General features: G+C 43.6%; 1 protein-coding gene across 1 annotated transcript in view; it reads left to right on the forward strand.

The window, feature by feature from the left end:
* LOC147712268 (uncharacterized) overlaps window positions 1-25,039 on the forward strand; it is a 593,266-nt gene that overhangs the window by 409,580 nt on the left and 158,647 nt on the right. Inside the window, exon 12 of the mRNA XM_086919610.1 lies at window positions 2,381-2,557. Within this exon, the coding sequence (XP_086775736.1) occupies window positions 2,381-2,557 (177 nt within the window). The remainder of the gene's footprint in view (window positions 1-2,380; window positions 2,558-25,039) is intronic.

Raw genomic sequence — 25,039 nt, forward strand, 5'->3', positions numbered from 1 at the left:
GTCTCTGTCATTTGTACGCCGGAACAGGTAACCCACGAAGGTTTCAGGTGTTGCCCCCTGGCACCGCTGGGTCTTAGAAAAACCCAGTCCTTCAGAAGGTCAACAGTTACTGATTATTGGTAGTAAATAGAATTTAGAATGAGGGGGCAAGGAGAGAGAAGAAGTAAAGCAGAGCTGAATGTGGGATAGTGAGCAGAAGGAAAGGAGTAGAAAGGAAAGACAGGAGCAGGTGTATGTGGGATGTTGGTGTAAACAGCAGAGGGGAGATCTAACTTGGATGAGGCTCATCAAGTAGACCGGTAAGTGAGATGCTGCACCACTGTAAGGCTTTAATTGAAGGGAATGGTAATAAACTGATTTCTGAAGTGGTCGATGGTTCAATAATATTAATAATCCGTAATTTCATACTGCTATGTCTGTGTAGGCATCAGTGGAGGTTTATAAATTGTTCTCCATGAAGAGATTTTGTCAGCTGCTAATCCATCAGATTTTTTAGCACTCTGAAAACATAATTTCTTTACAAAGACAAATCTGGCTCCAATCATGATGGAAATTGGCCTTCAAAACCTTTGTGAAAACTTACATATTGAAGAGTTTATGTGTGTTCCCAAACTTAACAATTCATGTTTGCCCTAGAATTAATATTCCCTGTCCCATGGAAATGTTTTAGCCATTCATAATGTCACACCCTATTGTGGTAGAATTAGGTATGGATAAATCCCTTTATGATGGAAAATTCACGTTTTATGAATTTCAAAAGTGCCTTTGCACTTTTATAATAAGCCATTTACTTATGTAAGTTGAATTTACCTATAACTAATTTGTTGTGAAATAGGTCCTCTATACTCAAGGCCTTGAACACCACAGTCATTATTGTGTCCATTAGTTCACTCAACATGAAAAGTCATGTGCAATTGCAAATTATGATGATGAGACTACTATACCCCATTCCTGCCTTCTTTAGTTGACATTTTCCCATTCTAGTGAAACAGGAGCATAGGATTTAGAATTGTGCAGCCAACCGTTCATATATACATTGCTGACAGGAATGTTAAAGCTGGCCAGATAATACCTCTAGTTACAAAGGCTGGACATGCATGCATGAATTTGTGTTTTTCGAACGTGGAACTTCAGCACAAACACAAGGGAGTTTCCCATTCAAATAAACTCCAAGTCCACTTGCTTCATTAATTGTTGGGCAGGCTGTGTAGGACAGAGCCCCTTTTTGTGGGGTTGCACTCAGTTAAATGTTGTTGTATTTTGACTGACTGTGCCCTGGGTTCCTGCCAACCAGGTTCCCAGGGCCTATGTTCTTTCCCTAAAGTGTACTGTTGCAAAACCCAATTGGCAACTCTCTGGCCACATGTAAGACCCTTGTAGGAGATACCATGGTTACCAAGGGCACTGTGACCGGGAAAGGCCTCTAAGGGCTGCAGCACTTAATGTGCCCCCCTTTGAGACCCTGTACCTTCACACGCACAAACTGCCCTTGCAGGCTGCATGTTTTGGTGCTGAACAAAGTGAAGAGTCGATATGGCACCCATCCCTGTGTGCCATGCCTACAACCCACTGCCCTGGCATAGGTAAGACACCCTTCTAAACCTGGGTGCACTATACCAGTGGCGAGGGTACAGGTATTAATGTCCTGCCATCTCGGATCACAGATGTTTCTGTTTAATGTTGCAGTCACCATGTTTGGTTAGCCACATACATTTTAGATGTACCAATTTGATGTTCCCAAGGTACACATTTCTCTTAGGAATACAAAATACATGCGTACTTGTTCAAGAGCAGATAAAAGGAACTTTCCATACCTGGAAAGCAGGCTTGTTTTTCACTATAGGCTTCGTAAAGGAATGTGCCTGGAAATAGAGCCAATAGCCTTTAATAATAAATAATGTAAAACAGTCTCATTGTAGTCACAATTGCAAAGTAAAGATAAATGGGAACATTATTTTTGTGTCTGATAGTCTATGTGTCCAACAGCATGCAATCCTTTGTAGCAACAGTGAACGCACACAAGCAATAAAAATAGTAAAGTAAGGGCAAATGTGGAAACACAGTAGAGATATTGGATTGTTTTTCACTGCACTGTCTTGCTCCCGATCTGATTATCATTGTGTGCACTAATATGTCGGTGAAAAGTCAAACAGAACACAAAATCAACATGGTTCCTAGCTAAACCGAACTTTTTATTTTTCTTTACACTTTGTGGAACAAATGCTGGATAAATACGTTTATTTTTAAAAGCCATCCCAACACTTTTAAGTCTAAAAAGAACCTTTTACCTTTGGTTCTTGCTTACTATGATATGAAATGGTTGTTTTTTGAGTCATAAATTAGATGTCATAATTGTACTAAAGCTGCAATGTAATTGTAGAACCAACAGAATCAGGAGATCTGGAGTCACCTACAACAGAATCACTAACAACATTATTAATGGAAATAGAAACAACAGAAGTAACAACACCAACTATAACAACATTAATAACACCTCTAAAAGCAACAACACTACAGACAAACAAAAAGACAACAAACACAACCACCAAACCAGAAGGTAACGTCAAATTCTTACTGATCGTATAACAAAGTAATTATATTTTTGTATAGTTGATTATGATGTAAAGCAATGTGCCGGCAATACGATGAAACAAAGAGGTAAGTGGAAGTAATTGATGAACCAGATAGGTAAGTGAGATTAGAAGTGGGAAACATGTTATGTATAGGATGAAGCAGATGTGGTTGGACCCAGGATTGACTGGAAGGGAAGAGTAATGACAGTATATGTTGTTCACTTTTCTGCACACTCTTAATTCTCCACAAATCTGTTCTCGATAAATGTTTTACTGGTCAACTTAATAAATTAACCATCTGTCATTTATTATTTAACACAGTTTTGTTCTATTTTGCATGCTATAATTTTGCTCATTATAGAATTTATATAGTTGGTGTTTGCTATGTATACAATGTCTACAGAGATATTCCAGTACCTAGTAGTTGTTCTTTGAAGGTGTGCAAGTCATACACTTGTTGGGCCCGATTCACAAAAGTAATCTGAGATAAAATCATAACTTGACGACTTTTAGTATTCACATAAGGCATTTAGGAGTATTATAGTTAGGATTTTGTCTCAGTCAAACTTAAGTTTGTTTTAGTTTTAACTTAAGACCAAAATTTAAGATTAGCCGAGACAAAATCCTACCTTTAGTACTCCTAAATAGCTTCTGTGAATACCGAAAGTCATAAAGTTAGGATTTTGTCCCAGACTATTTTTGTGAATCGGGCCCGTTGTAATTAAGTAGATACATTTTAGTAAGTTTCTTCCAACATAACTTATATATGCTCATGTATTTATTTTTTTACATGAATGGAACATATATGAGTTATACTAAAAGAAATTTGTTGAAAGAAAAGGAGATAGAACAGAACCATAGAACCTTCTAGTAAAAGGAAAAGATGGATCATATTTCTAATTGCTATGATGTGTTCTTTATTGTTTGTGTTTAAAATGCTTTGTGAGAGCCCAGAACTGAAAACCCAAGGCAGTTTTTAATGATTTTACTAAGTATCTCTAAATATGTCTGCCTTCATTAATTTGTTTGCTCTTTAACTTTGTCAGGACTTTCAAGCAAATAGGGGCTGCTCACATCACAGGAGCATGTGGAGAAAATTGTCAGATTCCAGTAAGAGTAGCACAACAGGAGACCTAAAGACTGGGGAAGAGAATACTTAGCTCAAGATCGAGGATTCATGGTCACTTGGCCTCCCATTCCAAGATGGTGGAGGGCACCTATAGAGTCACAGATGTTCACCCACTTTTACAAACATAAGATGGTACCCCTTATGACAGGTGGACAGCATTTCCTGTTCGAGTCTGTGAGAAATGGGGGTCTCTAGTTGGCAGAGGTATGGATTCTATCCAAGTAGGGACCACCACTCTGGTCAGGGTAAGTCATATACACAACCTGAATTATCCTGTGCTCACCCTCTGGTAGTTTGCACAGGGCAGGCAAGCTTAACTTAAGAGGCAATGTGTAAAGTATTTGTGCAACAATTAATACAGTAAAACTGTGAAACACATCACTCGAAAATATTCCACACCACGTCAAATAAATAGACCAAAATAATAAAAATCCAATAAGTAGAACCAAAGTTATGACATTTTAAAGAATATCTTGTCAAATAGTCCTTAGTTTAAAAAAACACCTAACTGGGGCTATCTGGTTGCGCTGGACCGAGCCAAATCTAAAAATCAAGTCTACAAGAACAACAACAACCAAACAAGAAGGTAACTTCTCATTTTTATGGATCATATGCCATGGTAATGGTATTTTTAGATACTTGATTATGCTCTAAAGCAATGTGCAGGAAATAGGATGAAACAAAGAGGTTAGTGGAAGTAGTGGACGCACCAGTGAGGTAAACTGATATTATTTGAGATTACATGAGTAACAAACATGGTATGTATACGATGAAGCAGATGTGGATGGACCTATGGTTGACTGGAAGAGGAGAATCAAAAATTGGCATTTGAATGTACTAAAATAGAATTAAAACCTAGACACAATAGGCTGGAGGAGGAGGAGGCTTTAAAGTAGATATAGTTCAATTTTCTGCACACCCTTAATTCTCCACAAATCTGCTCATGATAAATGTTTTACTGCTAAACTTCATGAATGAGCCATACCTCTGTCATTCAATATTTAAAACTGTTTTGTTCTATTCTGTATGCCATCTTGCTGCTCATTATAGATTTTAAATAGTTGGTGTTTGCTATTTTCTATAATGTCTACAAGGATATTCCAGATACATTATTATTATTATGTGCCACGAATTCCGCCAAGTCCCCAAATCACACTCCAGGGAAAAAAACGAAGCCGGACCCTTTCGGATATTTTGCAAAAATCGGTTTATTTCATCCAGTAGTGCATAGAACACGCCGCCATGACGCGTTTCGGGACCTCCGTCCCTTGATCACAAGACGATTATTATTATGTGTACAGTTTTTTAACAGGCAACCACTTAGTTGTCATGTGAAGTTGTGCACATCACACTCTTGTTTTATTTGTGTAGATACATTTTAGTACGTTTTTTCCAACATAACTTATATACACTCATGTTTTTATTTTTGTACATGAATGGACCATGTATGAGTTATACTAAAAGAAAGTTGTTGAAAGAAAGTGAGATAGAACAGAACAATGAAATGTTCTATTAAAAGGAAAGGCTGGTTCATATTTCTATTTGCTATGATTTGTTCTATGTTTTTTGTGTTTAACATGCTTCGCAAGAGCCCAGAACTGAAAACCTAAGGCTGTCTTTAGTTAATATATTGAGTCAATAAAAACTGAAAGTTGTTTGATTGAGTGTTTTTCTTCAAATGTAATATTACCATCAATATTTAAATACTGTTATTCTTTTATTTTTAATTAGATGAAACAAGCCATGCATCCACCCATTTCAAAATCAGATACTGCTGTGCAATTATCTTGGTGGTATGCACATACCTTGTCAGCTTTCTGATATCTGCATATGTCCACCTTCATTAATGTGTTTACTCTTTAGCTCTGTGTCAGGACATTCAGGCAGATAAGGTCTGCACACATCAGCCTGTGGAGACAATTTGACAGATTCCAGTAAGAGCAAGACAACAGGGGACTAAAAGACTGGGGCAAATAGAACTTAGTTGGAGATCGGGGACTCATGGTCACTTGGCCTCCCATTCCAAGATGGTGGAGCACACCTCTAGAGTCAAAGATGTTCACACACTATTCCAAACACACGTTTGCACCTCTCACTACTGGTGATTGCAGCATTTCCTGTTCAAGTCTGTTAGAAATGGAGGTCTCTATTTGGTAGAGGTATGCATCCTGTCTAAGTAGGAACCACCACTCTAGTCAGAGTAAGTCAGATACACACCCTAATTTAACCTGTGCTCACCCCCTCTGGTTGCTTGGCATAGAGCAAGCAAGCTTAACTTAAGCAATGTGTAAAGTATTTGTGCAACACTTAATACAGTAAAACATCAAAACACACCGCACAAAAATAATCCACATGAGGCAGGAAAATTAGAGCTTACTTTATTGAACAAAACAAGACCAAAACAAGCAAAATTCAAAAGATCGAACCAAAGTTATGAATTTTTAAAGACTATCTTGTAATAAACTGCTCAGCGTCAAAAAGCGCAAACTGAGTCTATTTTGTTGTGCTGGACCGAATCAAATATAAAAGTCATGACAACCACAATGGAGCACAAGTTGGATACAGAAGCCATGCAGGCCCAGCTGAAACAGTACCTTCACGGAGAAAATTCATCAACGTTGAAGTGCAACAGCAAAGAGCGGAGGAGGTGATGCAGCATCGATCCGAAGGATTGTAGTTGGTGCATTTCAGTCCTCTGTTGCCTTCAATCTCTGGGGTATGAGCAGGGCAGGCACACTAGAGCAGGAGTCCAGTGGAGTCCAGCAGAGTGTCAGTCCTTTCAGCAACACAGTAGTCCTTCTTCCTGGCTGAGTCTCCTCAGTTCCAGAGTATACTTAGTTGGTGATGTCAGGGGACCACTACTTATACCCAGTTGTTCCTTTGAACTGGGAGAGACTTCAAAGAGAGGCCTTTGAAGCACACAATGTCTTTTCCCTTTTTGCCCTGGCTGAAGATTCACTACAGTGGGGTATGCAGTGCTTTGTGTGGGGACAGGCACAACCCTATTCAGGAGAAAGTGTCAGCTACTCCCTCTTATCTTGCCCAGGAGGTCCCATCCGGTTTGTGATGGACCATCAGGATGTTTATGGCACACCTCAGCTCCTTGTGTGTGTGACTGTCTAAAGGAAATGTACAAAGCCCAGCTGTCACACAACCCAGATGTGTATTCAGAGACAGACACAGATTGGTTAAGGTAAGAAAATGATAGCTTCTAAAAGTGCCATTCTCTGACTTACAATTTAAAATCCGACTTCATCTCAAGTTGTGATTTTAAATTGTCCAGAGACACCAAACTCAAAATATCCATTGTGTCCTAATTGGAAATTACACTTATAAGGGGCCGATTATGATCTCGTCCGGAAAGCATTCCTACCTAATTGGTCCGGGAAAGCTTTCCGACCGACTCGAATCAGGGTAGTCCGACCAAGCAATTTGGATTCTTCCAGATACGATTCGGTCAGACTCCCATTGACTTCAATGGGAGCCTGTGTTCCGGATGACTATACAGGCTCCCATTGAAAAAAGGAATGGTTTGGGAAAATCGTGCAATCTGTGGTGGGCACCCATTGGTGTCTGCCACATTGTGCATGGTTGGAAAGGGTGGTCCCTTGTGTAGCCCTATGGAATTTGGAAGGCCTGGGCGAAGAGGAGCCTGGTACAGGCCCCCAAATACAGATTCCGGCAGCCGATTATTCCAGAGAAACCGATTTGGAATGTCTGTCCGAGTCAGTCATCATAATCACTCGCTCGAAAACCGAGTCCATAGAGTTGTACTATTTGGCTCTGAAAGACACGACCTGTCTGACTGCATTTCAGAACCGATTCAGACAGCCCTTGCAGTTCAGGGGCATCGTAATCGCTCATTGGGAGCTGTGTATAATTCAGTCGGAAACAAGGGTTTCGAATCAGATTCAGCTCAGCAAAATCCGATTTGGAGCCCTTCGAACATGATCGTCATCCACCAGACAAGATGTAATATGCTAATTCCAACGTAAACCATGGGAAATAAAGACCTTTCAGTAATCGAAAACAAATGTAAACGTTTTTCAATACCTGGACATGTAAAACGTAAAAGTCCATGTCCAACTTTGTACATAATCTGTATCCTGCTCTTTGGGCTGTTTAGGGCCTACATTAGGGCTTATATATATGTATTAAATAGGAAGGGTTGGGCCTGGCAAGTGATTTAACTATCCAGGCCGAAATGGCAATTTAACCTGCACACACAGGCTCTAAAATGGCAGGCCTGAGACATATTTTAAAGAGCTACTGACGAGGGGGGCACAATCAGTGCTGTAGGCCTACTAGTAGCATTTAATATACAGGCCCCAGTCACATGGAGTGCACTTTGCTAGGGACTTATAAGTACATCAAATATGGCAGTAGTGGGGAGGCGCTAGCGGGTGCACAGCGGGATGGCTGCCTGAACGACAGCTCCGCCGGGCAGACGCAGTCCCAGCGTCATTAAACATGCTAATCAGGAGTTAATTTCGGATTAAAACAAAGATTCGGGAGTGGGAATCCTCCGTGCACTTGGAGCAGTAACCGCGCTGATCTGCTGACACGCGTTGCGGGTGAACTTGCAGCGGACCCACTGAGATAAGAGTGAAGGGCAAAATGGCGGATGCGACAGCAGCGGTGCCCGGAGTGTGGAACGCGGCTGATCGATAGCGGACAGGAGGTAGTAACGAGCACCACGTGTCTGCAACCGGAGCTGTAGCCTAATACTCTGCCACAACGCACAATTCCAGTGAGTAACTACATATTTATGCACTGCGGGGATCGACTGCTGCAAGCAATCGGACATATGGTGACAAAATGGGATCGCGATCTTCGGTCATGATGAGCTGCGCTGCGGAAGGCTCGCATTGGCTGTGGTGGGATGACGGCTTGTAGTGGTACACTGCTGAGCATTGTGGACGGTGGATAGGCAAGGTTTGAGGAGCTTGGGGGACGGAGGGGAACGGAAAGGGCTGTATCACATGTGTGATGCATCGGAATCACCGGCATGATGTGCAACTAAGGTGGCGATGAGGTGGAAGTCGGCTAGGCCCCCGGAAGTAGAGACCTGGAGTGGGGAGGCGATCAGATGGGGCAAAGCTGAAGGGCAGGAACTACATAGGGAAGAGCGCAGAGGACTCAGGAAACATCCCATCTCATTAGAGTGGAATGCATTACTCCTAGCATTTGAACAGGGTGCACAGGACCATGAAGACTAGAACAAGGCTACTGCCTGACACAGGGGAACAACATGAGAGCGAACGGACATGCCCAAGAACTGAGATGCGGACCTAGATAACACAATCTGTTGTAACTGTCTGTTGTATACATGGGGACCGATATTCCCTTCAGATACCAAATGGAACATAGAGATTGTAACAAAACCACCACAGAACTAATTTGAGGATTGAGTAAGTGCTGGGGAGGGGAGGGTTAGGGGGAGGGTGTTTGGGAGTTGAGGGTTATTACTACTAGCAGAAAATGGAAAATGATTATTCTGGTTTACATTATTGAGTTGTATGTCACAATGCTGAGACACACTAAACGGAAGATTGTACTGCATTAAGTGACCTTTCTTGTCAATAAAGAAATTTTCACCAAAAAAAAACTGTCTTAAGCGCCATCTTCGCTCGACTGTTTGGTGGCAAAAGTCTGGTTTAGCAAAGAAGCTGATTCCGTTAGCCCCTTTCTTGGAATTTGGGCGGGCTTGATCGTAGAGAAGCTGTCTCAGAAGGAAATTCCCAAAATATACCAGGAACACCCTTGGGTGGCCGCCATACGTACCCCTGTTGCCATCACGTTGCTGCCTTAGGTTGAAGGGAAAGCAGTGGGACCTCTGAACCTCCTGGTCTAGGCTCCCAAGCAGAGTTCTCAGGGAAAGAATCTTACAAAAGTTTCACGATGAACCTCCTAGGGTCTTCTCCCTCCATGCCCTCCTGAATACCAAGCAGGTGGAGATTGTTCCTGTGCTGGCGGTTTTCTCCATTTTTACCATGATGTCCTCAAGGCAGGCGGTGTTGGCCTCGCTTTGCTTTTTAACCGCAGTGGCTTCAGTTTCTAGACATTCAGTGCGCCCTCGATCATGGAGACCCTATAACTTATATCAGTACATGTTTTGTTTAGACGTCTGAGGCCTCCTTGCAGTTTTTTGGCTGCCCCATTCGCTGCACGATTATCTGCCCGTACCTCTTCTTGGAACTCTTTGATTGAGGCTAAGATTGATGCCAATGAGGGCTCAGAGGGTTCAGAAGTGGCCGGCAATCTTTTCATCTTATCCCAATCCGATGGCTGTATATCCTCTACCTCGACCAGGGGTAAGAAGCTGATTCCGTTAGCCCCTTTCTTGGAATTTGGGCGGGCTTGATCGTAGAGAAGCTGTCTCAGAAGGAAATTCCCAAAATATACCAGGAACACCCTTGGGTGGCCGCCATACGTACCCCTGTTGCCATCACGTTGCTGCCTTAGGTTGAAGGGAAAGCAGTGGGACCTCTGAACCTCCTGGTCTAGGCTCCCAAGCAGAGTTCTCAGGGAAAGAATCTTACAAAAGTTTCACGATGAACCTCCTAGGGTCTTCTCCCTCCATGCCCTCCTGAATACCAAGCAGGTGGAGATTGTTCCTGTGCTGGCGGTTTTCTCCATTTTTACCATGATGTCCTCAAGGCAGGCGGTGTTGGCCTCGCTTTGCTTTTTAACCGCAGTGGCTTCAGTTTCTAGACATTCAGTGCGCCCTCGATCATGGAGACCCTATAACTTATATCAGTACATGTTTTGTTTAGACGTCTGAGGCCTCCTTGCAGTTTTTTGGCTGCCCCATTCGCTGCACGATTATCTGCCCGTACCTCTTCTTGGAACTCTTTGATTGAGGCTAAGATTGATGCCAATGAGGGCTCAGAGGGTTCAGAAGTGGCCGGCAATCTTTTCATCTTATCCCAATCCGATGGCTGTATATCCTCTACCTCGACCAGGGGTAAGACATCTGTGAATCTGAGTAATCCCACTTAAGTTGGTTTCGCCTTTCCCCCTTGCTTCTTGCCTTCTTGGTACACTGCACTGTGCCAGTGTTTTTGATTGATTCTTCACTGTTGCCTTTACTTGTGTCAAAACCCCCTTTGTCGGAAGATGTTCCAGTACCGTCCGATACAGAATAGAAGTTCTCAGACCCAGTTTCTGGGGTCCTGGGTGCCTGCGCACCAGCGACTGCTTCCAAACCCTGACTGTAATTAATAATACCAGACTCAGGGGTGATAGAGGGTACTCCAGGGCTGTCAGAACCAAGTTCGTGGGAGCAGCCTTCACTGTTTAAGTTTGAAGCAGTAGGGCCCAGCAGGTTTGCCTGGTGCATTTCAGAAAGGGGAATAGAGATGTTGCTCGGAATCTGCACACTGCCTGGTGTAACTGAAATTGCCCTGAGGTCAGTTTGTAATAAAGCTCTCAAGGGTACACTTGCAGGGTAGATCTCAGGGTGCTGAATTGGTGCAGGGGCTTGGGTCGGGGTCAGATCCAAGGAGGCCTTCTCGGGGTGGATGTGTGGAGAGGTTTTGCTGCTGGTACTGGAGACCTGCCATTTAGCCTGCCCTTTGGCTCCTTGAAATATTTTGGCAAGTACAGGTTGAGTATTAGTACTGGTTATGTCCTTAGCAGTCCATGCCCGCCCCCCCGAGTTTCCCCAGCTGCTTCTTCTCCCCACTGACCTCTTGTCTGGTTCTGGCATTGCTGCTGCTTTCGGAAGGAGCCTTGTCTCTGGGCTCGCTGCTGGCAGTCTTCAATTTACTGCCCTTCTTGGCGTCCCTGCTGCTCATCTCCACGCATCTTTTAAGGCACCTACGCAAGGCTCCCACATGGCTGAGAGGGCTGAAAGGGCATTTCAGGCAGGACCCCTGACACCCCGAGGCGGCGATAGAGATTGAAGCCAAAGAAACCACAATCCAAAAGAGCTCGCCAAACAAACGTGCTTTCCTTTTCCAAAACAGGCTGGTCACGAGGCACAGCACGGATTCTACAAAAGACTGCTCCCGCGATCGCTCTTGCTCCTACTGGGCTTCTACGAGGCACATCTCGCACTGTCAGCCTGCACGTCACCTCGTGCATCTCAGTGCGCCTAGCCGAACGTGTACGCGACTGGCATGAGGGCTGATTGACGAGTGATCCTCACTCCGCCACCATCATTGCACCCCCTCCTAGTACAGTTTCAAATGGTGGTACATGGAACAAGGGGTTAGTAGGGTTAACCTTGGGCTCTGAGATGGGTTCTGGCTTAGTCAGGACTCCAGCTTAGGCTGTACTTGTCTGTGGTGGTGGCATGGATATTACCACCTTATTAGTCAGTCCCAGTAACTTGGGCAAATACAGGCAACAGCCATTGATAAATGGTAAGGAGGCCATAGCATACAGGGACAAAGGTGCCAGTGATTCAGCGGTAAGTTCACGGTAATTTCACAATGCAAATCCTCATTACCTCTAGTTTACCGTTTAAAGCAGATGGGCCTTTGCCACCGTATATCATCATCAGGAGACTTTACATAAACATGAAAAAATCAAAAGCAATTAAAATTTAAGGCAATAATGAGAGTTGTGAGTAGTTTTGAAGGGTTTTATTTTCTAGTCAAAAGTTAAGTTTCTCTGATTCTTTATTCATTAATCAATTTTCAAGCAGGTTACAGAATTGAAAAAATAGGAAAGTGAGAAATAATAAAGAACGTATTACAGATTGCATACAAGGCAGTCCATAAAAAAAAGAGAATGAGGCATACAATGTCAGTCAGAACTCTTTAAAGAGTTTCAGGAAAAATATAATTCAAGAGTGAGTTTTGCAATGCTAATCAATAAATAATATTTAGCAAAAATCTCCCATAAATTGAAATGAATACATAAGAAAAAAACCTGTCCTGATCTCTCAGCTGTTCTTTCTTCTCTGGTCTGTTCATCTCTGTGAGTCTGATACAGAAGCTGGCTCCTTGAATGAGCCCTCATTACACAAGACCACAGAAGCTGTGATCTGCCAAAAAGCAAGGTCAGCCTGCACCTGCCTAAAATATGTGAACAAGGCCCCCTCCTCCCTCTGTGTCTCCTCGGACGCGATCTCTACCCAGTCTTCACCGGCGACGTTCACGTACCTAACCCAAATGATGTCTGGTCAGATCTGCTCTGACACGCCAAAGGGGTCATTATTTATACCCTAATTCTAGGCCGACTACCCTAACACTAAATAGCGTCTACAGGTTGCCTACTTGCTGCAAGGGATCCTTTCACCAGCTTACAAAGAAATGTCCTATTGAGCTGCCTTCTAATAGACTTAGTGCTGTCTGTGCGAGCGACACATGCACTTTTTACATTATCTTAACACATACATACATAAAAGTGTTTATTTGAAACTATTTCTTAATTTCTTATTGCATTAATGTAATGTGATTGATTTTATTGTTAAATGCATGTATGTAACGGTTTTAATGAATCATGCATAATAATAAACTTAACTAACAATATTGCAGTTTCAGTAGAAACTCGCACTGTGAATGGTTGGCACAGGTGACATAGGGATCTCATCATCCTGTTCTCATTGCAAGTTCAACCCATACCAGTTCTAACAATAGGGGCTTAATGCTTAGAACAATATACATACCATGTATCAATAAGAACATCTCTTGCGACATCTTAAGCGACAAAATGTATCAATCTATTTTCGTCTCGCTTTCGCATCGCACACAGCGATGACACTTTCCCACAAAAACTGTTACGTTGGCACAGTGACAGGAGTGTGCAGATCATTGTGGTCTTGACCTATGTGTCTGCACCTGAGGTACTTGGCAGTTCATGCAGCTGGCACATTCTTCTGCCCATGCGTCTTCCATTCACCACACTCAGCCATGTTGGATTCTTAGGCGGCCATATTATTGTGGTCCCAAATGTATACTAAAACAAAACAAACACAAAAGAGTATTAATTTATGAAGTAAAACCCATTATGTTCATCTCTGACCATTCTAATACCCTGTATTAATTATTACCTACCGAAAGCTATTAATTTAAAGCAGCATTCTCTTAATCATGCAAAACATGCAAAATGGGCAATGTACAACATAGCATGAACATGCACTAGTGCAAATTTTCAAAGCGCAAACAGTTAATACATGCTCATAGCAAGATTCTCTAATGTGTTAGATAGTTTTTCATAAAAAAATGTGTTTGCTCCATGTGTAGTGTTGTTGCAGGGATTCTGCTCCTACACACTTACTTACTCGTAGGTTATATTATAACTAAAGAAGATCTCTTTGGGATTACATAGGCGGCACCATACCTCTGCTATTTAGCAGAAGTGGATCACATCAAATTCTGCACAAGCTCTCAGCATACGAATGTTCTCCAAGTGTGTGTGATCATGCCTATGCGGTGCATTATTAAACGCACCAATATCAGAGGTGGCCACAGCTGCATATTTGTTATGTCTAGAAAGTGCGCTGATCAGTCCGAACAGCAACCAGTGCTGAAATAACCTAGAGGGCCTCGGCACTCCCTGTTCAGACTAAGCTTACCAAGCAAGGCTACTCAACATTTTATTCCCGTGTGAAGCAAAACACTCTGCTAAACTCTAAACAATTATTAAAGTGTGTGCTGTGTGCAAAAGGCAGTAGAAAGGAAAAATGGTGTTTAAACTTCTAATAAGCTCATGTCAACCTATCACTGTGTGAATGTAAGGCTCAGCCCAACAACAGTGTTGGTGCATGGTTGATTAATTATTACATATTATATTTAAGATGTATTATGAACTGAATATGCATTGCCTAAATATAAAACCAAGGTCTCTTGAGATGGGAAAAGAGGGTGTAGACTACAAGCAAAAGGATCTGGGAGGAGAGAACACACATTCCATTCTTCTCTTCAAGGCTAAAGAGGCCACAGTGAGCCTTCCAAAGGAAACTGAAATCACAAGTTTTTTCTGCACTGCAAAAACACATGTTAATTCAGAAAGCGCTAAACACATTTTCTAAATTAAATTTCCTTCCATAGTGAGATTAAACCCCAATTAATCACATTTAAACATGGATGTTTAATTAATTGAGCATGACCAAACCTCATTTCATGTGTCACATGCCATGTGTTTTCACTTGTACCAAAATCTGCGTGCCATTTTAAAATGCAGTATGTCTGAAACACAAAACAGAGCGATGCTTAATCTTGATCAAATCTGGCTTCATCACAAGTGTCACTATGGTGACGAAAGATTTTGTGGGCCCTGACCAGATCATACTTGGTGAGATGTACCAAGTGACCAATGCTAACAATGTCAGGACTGATCATTCCTTGGCAGTTGTTAATTTCAGCTGGGGAGGGGTAACTGGACCTAAGAAAGTTGTGGTTAGCTTAGAACTTCGAGTGGAATGCTTGTTGGGCAATTATTTGGAGACCTCAGCCTGGACTGAGGTGGAACCTAGGACTCGTGCAGCAATGCTGGGCATCTCTGCAGATGTGTTTGCTGTGACCAGGTCTAGGGCCAAACTGACGTCTGCTGAATAGGCCCTGGATTCTAAAAATGTGGACCAGGTGCTTTCCAAGGGAAGGAGTAGGAGTGATAAGGCTGTGTCTTTCCCCCAGGCTCAGAGAGAGGATAAATCTCTTGAGGGAGATGATCTCAGTCCCTGTGAAGGACCTGTCTGAGATGAATTTGAACCTGATCAGGTTAAGTTCTTGGAGACAGGGGATCCTTCAAGGGCAGAACTGAGTCAGGAACAGCAAACCTGCCCCTCTCAAGAACCCCTCAGACAGCAAGCTGCTGCTGAGGCAGCTGGGAGTGTCAGTGGACCCCACAGGATCTATAGTGACGAGGGACTCCTTTACTCAGAGGGTAGATATCCCAAGTCTGGTGCCACCTGGAGGTTGGTCATACCTCTGAAGTTTAGGGGCTTCCTACTCACCTTGGTACGTGGCATTACCTTAGCAGGACACCTAGGGCAAAGTAAGACTTGGGACAGGTTTGTCCCTCACATTCACTTGCCTCATATGTCTGAGGACCAAGGAGTTTTGTCGCTCCTGTACCACCTGTCAAGCCAGTAGTAAGTCAGGTGGTAATACAAAGGCCCCCCTCATACTACTACCTGTGGTGCGGCTCCCTTTGAGAGTATTGGGATTGACATAATTGGTCCCATGAACCCTCCTAATGCATATGGGCACAGTTACATACTAGTGGTGGTGGACCATGCCACTAGGTATCCAGAAGCAATACTCTTTAGAGCCACCACAGCTCCTGTGGTGGCCAGGGCCCTCCTGTGATTTCTTTCCAGAGTGGGTTTCCCTAAGGAGGTCTTAACTGACAGAGGTACTAACTTCATGTCCAGTTACATTACTGCAATGTGGAAGTTGTGTGAACTACAAACTCACCACACCTTATCAGCCACTATTCAATGGGTTGGTTGAAAGGTTCAACAAAACCCTAAAGGGCATGATCAGAAAAGCTTAGGCAAAAATGGAATGTCCTGTTGTCCTGCCTTCTCTTTGCCTACAGAGAGGTCCCAGAAAATGGGGTTGGTAACAGCCTTTTTAATATTTTGTTTGGGAATCCATTTAGGGGTCCCCTGTGTTTAGTAAAGGAGGATGGGAGTTACTTCTCAAAACACCTAAGCAAGACATTGTGGACTATGTACTTGGTCTCCACTCCAGGATGGTTGAGTAAATGAAGAAGGCCAGCAAAAACCTTGAGGCAAGTCAAGAATTGCAAAAAGCCTGGCATGACCAAAAGGCTGTACAGACTGTCTATCAGCCAGGACAGAAAGTGGCCCCAGCAGCCCTCCAAGATAAGTGGAGTGGACCCCATACTATTCTTGAGCAGAAAAGAGAGGTCACCTACTTGGTGGACCTTAGAACTCCTAGGAGCCCCCATAGCGTGTTCCATGTAAACAGGCTCAAAACCTATATGGACAGGACAGACATGGGCTTACTCATGGCTACTGTTGAGGGACAGGAAAAAGAGAGAGACCCACTCCCTGACCTCCCCTCACAGATCTCTGATGATGGCCCAGTTGATGGTGTACCATTGGCAGGCAGCCTCACTGAGCAACAGCAGATTGATTGCAGGAAGGTTCTCAATCAATACAGGCATATGTTTTCTTTGACTCCTAGTCAGACCACTTGGTGTACCCATGAAGTGGCACAAGTGAGAGTCTACCTGTTAAAAATAGGATTTGAAGGCAGTCTGACACTGTCAGAGATTGCATCAAAACTGAGGTCCAAAAGATGCTGGAATTGGGAGTGAATGAACCCTTGGATAGCCCATGGGCTAGCCCAGTGGTCCTGGTACCCACACCTCATACCCATGGTGGTAAAAGAGAAATTAGGTTGTGTGTGGACTACAAGGGGCTAAATGCAGTCACTGGGACTGATGTTCACCCTATTCCTAAGGCAGATGAACTCATTGACATTTTGGCCTTAGCCAAGTTCTTGAGCACATTTGACTTAACTGCTGGATATTGGCAAATCAGACTAGCTGAAGATGCTATACCAAAAACAGCATTTTCAACTTCTAGTGGGCATTATACATTTATTGTAATGCCTTTTTGTTTGAAGACTGCACCTGCCACATTCCAAAGGTTAGTGAACAAAGTCATTACATGCCTGGAATCCTATAGAGCAAGATATGTTGATGATATTGCTGTCTTTAGTTTCACCTGGGAGGATCAGCTGGTCCACCTGAAGAATGTTTTGAAGGCTCTGCAGAAAGCAGGTCTCACTATCAAGGCCACAAAAAGCCAGAAAGGGCAGAGTAGGTTTGTGTACCTGGGAAACATTTTGGGTGGAGGCCAGGTTCAACCGTGGCAGAGCAAAATCCAGACCATCATGGACTGGGTTGCTCCCACTAGGTCAGGTCAGAGCTTTCTTGGGCCTGACTGGGTACCAAAGATGATTTGTGAAAGGATTCTGGACTATAGTAACTCCCTAGAAGGATCTTACTTCAAAAAGAAATGCCCAAACAAGTTTAGTTAGCTTCCAGAAGGCATTTGATCTCAAGCAGGCCATGTGCACTGCTCCCATTCTGCAAAGTCCTGACTATTCCAAACAATTCATTGTCCAAACAGACGCATCTGAGTTGGGGGTAGGGGCTGTGTTGTCCCAACTTAATGCAGAGCGCCAGGATCAACCGGTAGCTTTTATTAGCAGAAGGTTGACCCCCAGAAGGAAACATTGGTCAGCCATTGCTGTGGTTTGGGCTCTGAAGAAGCTGAGGCCCTACTTGTTTGACACTCACTTTATTATTCAGACAGACCATAAGCCCCTCTTATGGCTAAAACAGATGAAGGGTGAAAACCGCAAACTTTTGAGGCGGTCCATTCTCTAAAGGGGATGGACTATACAGTGGAACATTGATCCGGGAGTAACCATGCCAAAGCAGATGGACTCTCCAGATATTTCCACTTACAAAACTAAGACTCAACTCAGCAAGGTTAGTCTCACCTCCTTATGTTTGGGGGCTGTGCAGGCTAGTAAGATCTCCTTCTTATGGGTACCCCTACTTTTTGCTTGATGTTACACTGTTTTTGACTACACTCACTGGGATCTGCTAATCAGGACCCCAGTCTATCGTCTTTCTCCCTAAAATCATATGTCATGTACTTAGGTACACAACAGATTGGATACTGGGGTGCCTTTGTCAGTCCATAGTATATGTTACACCTGTACCCCGGGCATAGGTAACCCAGAGACCTCCCATGGACTGAAGCATGTATTATGCCACCTATGAGAGGCATGCAAATTGGAACTACAGGCCTGCCATTGAAGCCTGTGTAATATGGTGCATGTACCACTTACTTTAGATATACATTTACTACATCTATAGGTCACTACACTTAAAACGTATAAGTCACCCCTGCAGCAGGCATTGACAATCCTGAAGGCAGGGTGCTCGGTTTTATGCAAGAGGGTGCCTCTGCATGGGCAGAGCACCCCTGTAGCCTTCAGAGACCATTCTCCCGGGTTGTCGGTGAGGCAGCAAGACATACAGGTAGAGGTGCATTATATGCTTACGTAAAATGCTATCTCAAAAAAACAGCTGCATCAAACCATGCCGTGTTTGGTATCAAACACATTGGAATCATATCTCCACACTGGTACCCAGTGTAAGAGGTATGATTCCACCCTTCAGAAGCGAGCTTCATGGGTCTCTAGTTTTCCCTGTACCAGCCTTCTCAACCCAGACAGCACAAACGGTTGCTGCCGACCAGATACACATTTCTACCCATCTGCTGCTGAGACAAGCTCGAGCAGAGGAAGGCAGCACTATAGGCATCCTGTCACAGGGAGGTGTGACCACCTCCTAGACAGGATTTAGTGTATTAGAGCTGGATTGGTGCACTTCCAAAGTGCCTGAAAGTCTGTGCCAAGGGCACATTTGGTGTCCCTGCACATAGTCCAGTTCAAACCAGTCCTGGGAGCCGTTGGCTCCTGCTCTGGTATAAAACTGGACAAAGGACATGGGAGTAACCTCTCCTCTGTCCTTACCCTCCCCTTGGAGGGTCCCCTGAAGCTGTCCAACCCTCTCCCATGGGTAAAAAAGGGCTTACCTGACTGTAGGACCCTAGATTTGACAAGGACAAGATTCTGAACATGAAACCAATGACTTTCTGCCGTCTGGACACTGGACTTTGCTGGACTTTGACAGGACCGACTTTGTCTCCGTCCAAAGCATTGTCTGTGCCTGTGCACCATACAGGCTCCATGTATGACCTATTGAGCATCAAGGACAACTAAAGTATCTCCCTTGGGGTAAAGAAGGCACTCCCCTGCATTTGCAGACACCATAATGGAACTGACTGGTCTGCTGATCCTGAGCGCCTGCAAACTCTGAAGGTTCTAGCATCACAGGACATGGGTTCCTAGGTTCCTTGAGGTCGAGCTGCCCTCTCACCAAGTTTTAGGCCTATATCCCTCATGGAGAACTCATAGCCTTAACCCCTGTACACTGCATACTTTTGCAAGTGCATAGGCTTGTGGGCGTCTCCCAACTAAATGCTTTGGGCTATCGATAGTCGTAACCTCTGCACAGATTTCTTACAGAGGACTTTGGCCTCCTTGCACTGTTACTTTGTGAAACTGCTAGAGGTCCCCTCGCGACTCCTGTGCCTTCTGCCTGTGGGTCCATTTGAGGGACAACACTGCTTTTCATGGGCTCCCCTGGTTGATCCAGGCCTTTCCTGACTTTTTTTGCTGTGGTGAGTCCCCTGGTCCTTGCTGGGGCAGACCATAACCTTCTTTGACCTTCTTTGTGGGTTGTCGCTGACAAGGCTTGTTTGTGCACCCACTGGACATCGACCCCTCAACGCTCAGCATCCTTCATGGGACAGCTCATATCCCGCCCCTGGTCATTTCCGACATCTCCTGGTCCCTGCAGCTGTAGAGTCAAGGTCTCCATCTTCAACCTGAAGCACCTGACATTGGTGGGAATTCATCTACCTAGCCCTTGGTCACTCCTAAGTGACCTAGACTCTGTCCTCTCTGCTTTCAGGTTCCTTCCATCTTCCATAGAACCTCTTGACTCGAGTTGTGGTTCTTATACCACTATATTAATATATGCTTTGGTCTCCCCCTGGAGCCCCCGTGTATTAGTACTACTTATGATTGTTTCTGTGCCACAGTATTGTGTGCTATATGTTTATCTGCATGTAGCAGATACTGTGAGGTATTTAGAGGGATTTATAATAATAAATACATATTTTCTTAAGTACTGTGTAGTTCTCCTTTCAGTCAGCCAATACAATAAGGTTGCATTCTGGTCAAAAAAGCTGCTTAACAGTCCTTCAAGACTAAGCCTGAAGGCTGCTCTACACAGCTACCAGTTGGATAGCTTTCTAAGGTTATCTTTGACCTCTTACATCATCATAAGGGTTGCTTCGACTGGTGCAAGGTGCCCTCTTTAATTAGTAGACATCATATACCAGGCCAACTTCTCACATGTGGTTATTTGACTATAAAGGAATATGCTAAATTATAATTTATGTGTAGGCACAGGCTCACTATACACACGGGAGATGATCTATCATAACAATATCTGTTGTCTCTTCTGCAAAAAGATTTTATAAACTATTCAGGCTTTTATTATATTCTTAATGTCGTATATAAAATATGTTTTTCAGTAAAGGAAGAGATCTTTCTACTAAAAATAAGGCTTATAGTTTGAATGCACTGTATACAATAGTGTGAATAGTATGTGGTAGTGGCAATATATAAAAAACAAGAACATAGGAACAGCACTTTGTTATTAAAAATGAGAAGGCACCATAGATGCTGCCTTGGCCTCCAACCAGAGGCTGTGAAACCAAGGGCGCCTGTTGGAAAACTATGTGGGAAACCGGCATTGTGATCTCAATGGAGGAAAGGCCCGCCCTTTAGATAACTACCCGGCTTCCTACTGCTGGATGGGCTCTCGGAGCCAGTCGAGAGCCAGCTGGAATGACCGGTCGGTTTCCTTTCTGACCGCCTCCATCTTAATAAGGTGGTAGGAAAGGAAACTGAGCGGCCTATTACGATGCAGCTGTAAAGGCTCCGACCATAGGTAGGAGCCTCTACGAGCCGCATAGTAATCCGCACTGAATGTTTTGGACCTCTTATAATCCAAATTGTCACCAATTCTTGGCTGTTAAAATTTTTTTGAGTTTCCTCTGTTAATACCCTCACCAGTGATTAGCACACTATAAAAAACACCATTAATATGACATAACAGAACAATGAATTCAGTGAAACAGGTTGTGCCCCAAGGCTTTCCTGGCTCTCACAGGTGATAACCTTGTCTGTATCTGCCCTCTCCCGGGATACCCGGGTGATGGGATGCACTAACGAGTTGCTTGATTTAGAGAGGAGACAAGAACTGATGTCACTTCCTATGCAAGTGGATGAGGGGAAAGGCATCTAAAATTCAGGAGCTCTGCTCATTAAAGTGTCTGAGCACAGCTTAGCTTTGAGTGCCCTTCATGTACCATCATAATATTTCAGCTAATGAGCAGTTCAGTCTCTCACATTGCATGTTTTAATGGCTGCAGTTTTTCCTTTTGATTAAATAATGACTGAATTTATTGTTGTACACATTTCTTTTTCAGTTACGGATACTTTTTTTTCCGTTGTCAATTTCTTCTGTTGCTCCTAATGTTTTGGACCAATTATGATCCAAATTGTCGCCAATTCTTGGCTGTTCAGAATGATAGGTTATACAAGTGTGCTCTGTTAATGGTATGCCTTGTGGCCCTTCACATGTGTTGGCAATTTTACCCACTGATTGAAGCCATGAGTTTGACATATGGTCTAGGAGTGAGTATTTTTTGTGTAAGCTGAAATTGCTTATAATCAGTAGCTGACTATTGCTCTAAATCACAACATAAATGAACTCTGTCAAATCATCTTCAAATTTAGAAGCCTCCTTAATAGCCTGTATCGGAATACTAGAGTCCAAATGTCATTGTCACTAAGACTGGCTCTGCATGACATAGCGTTCAGCAGTTAGTAACAGGGTTAAACTTGTTTGGTCCTTCGGGGTTCTTTCACTACCAGAGCAAACAGTTTGGCTCATCATGCATTATTTACAGTTATGTCTCAATAACTCCAATCCTTAATGCTATACATGTTCTAAACATTGTGAATTTTCCACGTTGCTCTCCATAGTGAGCTTTACACCGATCTGCCATAAAATATTCTCTAAAGCTTTATCCTCACCCATTATAAAGAATACATCTGATCATGCATTTTACATAGCAGCAGGTGATATAGCAGTAGTTAGATAATCTCATTGTACAAGTAGAGGAGCTTTCGCTGGAGGAAGGTCAACAGTTACTGATTATTGGTAGTAAATAGAATTTAGCATGAGGGGGCAAGGAGAGAGAAGAAGTAAAGCAGAGCTGAAAGTGGGATAGTGAGCAGAAGGAAAGGAGTAGAAAGGAAGGACAGGAGCAGGTGGATGTGGGATGTTGGTGTAAACAGCAGAGGGGAGATCTAACTTGGATGTAGGCTCATCAAGTAGACCGGTAAGTGAGATGCTGCACCACTGTAAGGCTTTGATTAAAGGGAATGGTAATAAACTGATTTCTGAAGTGGTCAATGGTTCAATAATATTAATAATCCGTAATTTCATACTGCTATGTCTGTGTAGGCATCAGTGGAGGTTTATAAATTGTTCACCATGAATAAATTGTTCACCATGAAGAAATTTTGTCAGCTGCTGATCCATCAGATTTGTTGGCATTGCCTTCTCATTCTCACTCTGAAAACATAATTTCTTCACAAAGGCCAATCTGGCTCCAATCATGATGGAAATTGGCCTTCAAAACGTTTGTGAAAACGTACATATTGAAGAGTTTATGTGTGTTCCCAAACTTAACAATTCATGTTTGCCCTAGAATTAATATTCCCTGTCCCATGGAAATGTTTTAGCCATTCATAATATCACACCTTAGTGTGGTAGAATTGGGTATGGATAAATCCCTTTATGAGGGAAAATTCACGTTTAATGAATTTCAAAAGTGCCTTTGCACTTTTATATTAAGCCATTAACTTATGTAAGTTGAATTTACCTATAACTAATTTGTTGTGAAATAGGTCCTTTATACTCAATGCCTTGAACCCCACAGTCATTATTGTGTCCATTAGTTCACCCAACATTAAAAGTCATGTGCAATTGCTAATTATGCTGATGAGACTACTATACCCCATTCCTGCCTTCTTCTGTTGGCATTTTCCCATTCTAGTGAACCAGGAGCATAGGATTTAGAATTGTGCAGCCAACCGTTCATATATACATTGCTGACAGTAAAGGAATGGTAAAGCTGGCCAGATAATACCTCTAGATACAAAGGTTGGACATGCAGGCATGATTTAGAGTTTTTCGAGCGTGGTACTTCAGCACAAACACAAGGGAGTTTCCCAATCAAATAAACTCCTAGTCCAGTCGCTTCATTAATTGTTGGGCAGGCTGTGTAGGACAGTGCCCCTTTTTGCCTGGTTGAACTCAGTTAAATGTTGTTGTATTTTGACTGAGTGTGCCCTGGGTTCCTGCCAACCAGGTTCCCAGGGCCTATGTTCTTTCCCTAAAGTGTACTGTTGCAAAACCCAATTGACAACTCTCTGGCCACATGTAAGACCCTTGTAGGAGGTACCATGGTTACCAAGGGCACTGTGAGCGGGGAAGGCCTCTAAAGGCTGCAGCACTTAATGTGCCCCATTAGAGACCCTGTACCTTTACACACACACACAGCCCTTGCAGGCTGCACGTTTTGGTTCAGAACAAAGCGAAGAGTCGATATGGCACCCATCCCTGTCCTGCCATCTTGGATCACAGATGTTTCTGTTTAATGTTGCAGTCACTATGTTTGGTTAGCCACATACATTTTAGATGTACCAATTTGATGTTCCCAAGGTACACATTTCTCTTAGGAATACAAAATACATGTGTACATGTTCCAGAGCAGATAAAAGGAACTTTCCCTACCTGGAAAGCAGGCTTTTTTTTCACTATAGGCTTTGTAAAGGAATGTGCCTGGAAATAGGAGAGCCAATAGCCTTTAATCTATACTACTATTATAAAGGAAGAACTGTGAGGCTTTGAGGCGGGTAAACTCAGGAACCACAGCGCCAATCCACACACCCGATACATCGATGTAATCCTCAGGGTGTGCAGATGGACATAGGCTATATAAATTAAAAACAAATACGTTATTTAAAAAATATAAGTAAAAAAAAAAGTAGTCCCTTCAAAGTAGAGCCGGCCGCGACGTGCGTGCTGACATCAGAAGCGGCGTACACGAGCGCGAGGACCGGCGGAGATCAGCGCTGGGAGGAGAGGCGGAGATCAACACGGGAAGGAGCAGTGCCGAGGAGCGGCGGAAATCAGCGCGGGAAGGAGCAGTGACGAGCGGAGGAGCAGCGGATATGAGCGGGGGACAGGCGGTGAGGATCGGCGGGCAGGCAGTGAGGAGTGGCGGCGGGGAGGAGCGGTGAGCGGCAGATGAGGTAGGGCGCCAAGTAAGCAGTGAGGAAAGCAAACATGAGGGAGGAGCGGCGGCGTTGAGAAGCGGTGAGCGAGCCACAGGTACCAAACGGGCCATTACAGGAGGAAAAAGTGACGTGGGCAGTGACATGTGCAGGTACCAAACAGGGCATTACAGGAGGAAAAAGAAACGTGTGCAGGTTACAAAAGCGTACAAAGTGAAACGGTCAGCTTCAAGCTAAAATGACAATCAGGAGAAGGTACCAAACGGGGCATTAACGTAGGAAAAAGTGACGTGGGCAGTAACGTGGGCAGGTTACAAAAGCGTACAGAGTAAACATAGAGGCATAATACTGCACAACGTCAGGGCGGGCGGGGGCCCTGAGCC

This window comes from Lissotriton vulgaris, chromosome 5 (assembly GCF_964263255.1).
Source record: "Lissotriton vulgaris chromosome 5, aLisVul1.2, whole genome shotgun sequence".
NCBI lineage: Eukaryota > Metazoa > Chordata > Amphibia > Caudata > Salamandridae > Lissotriton > Lissotriton vulgaris.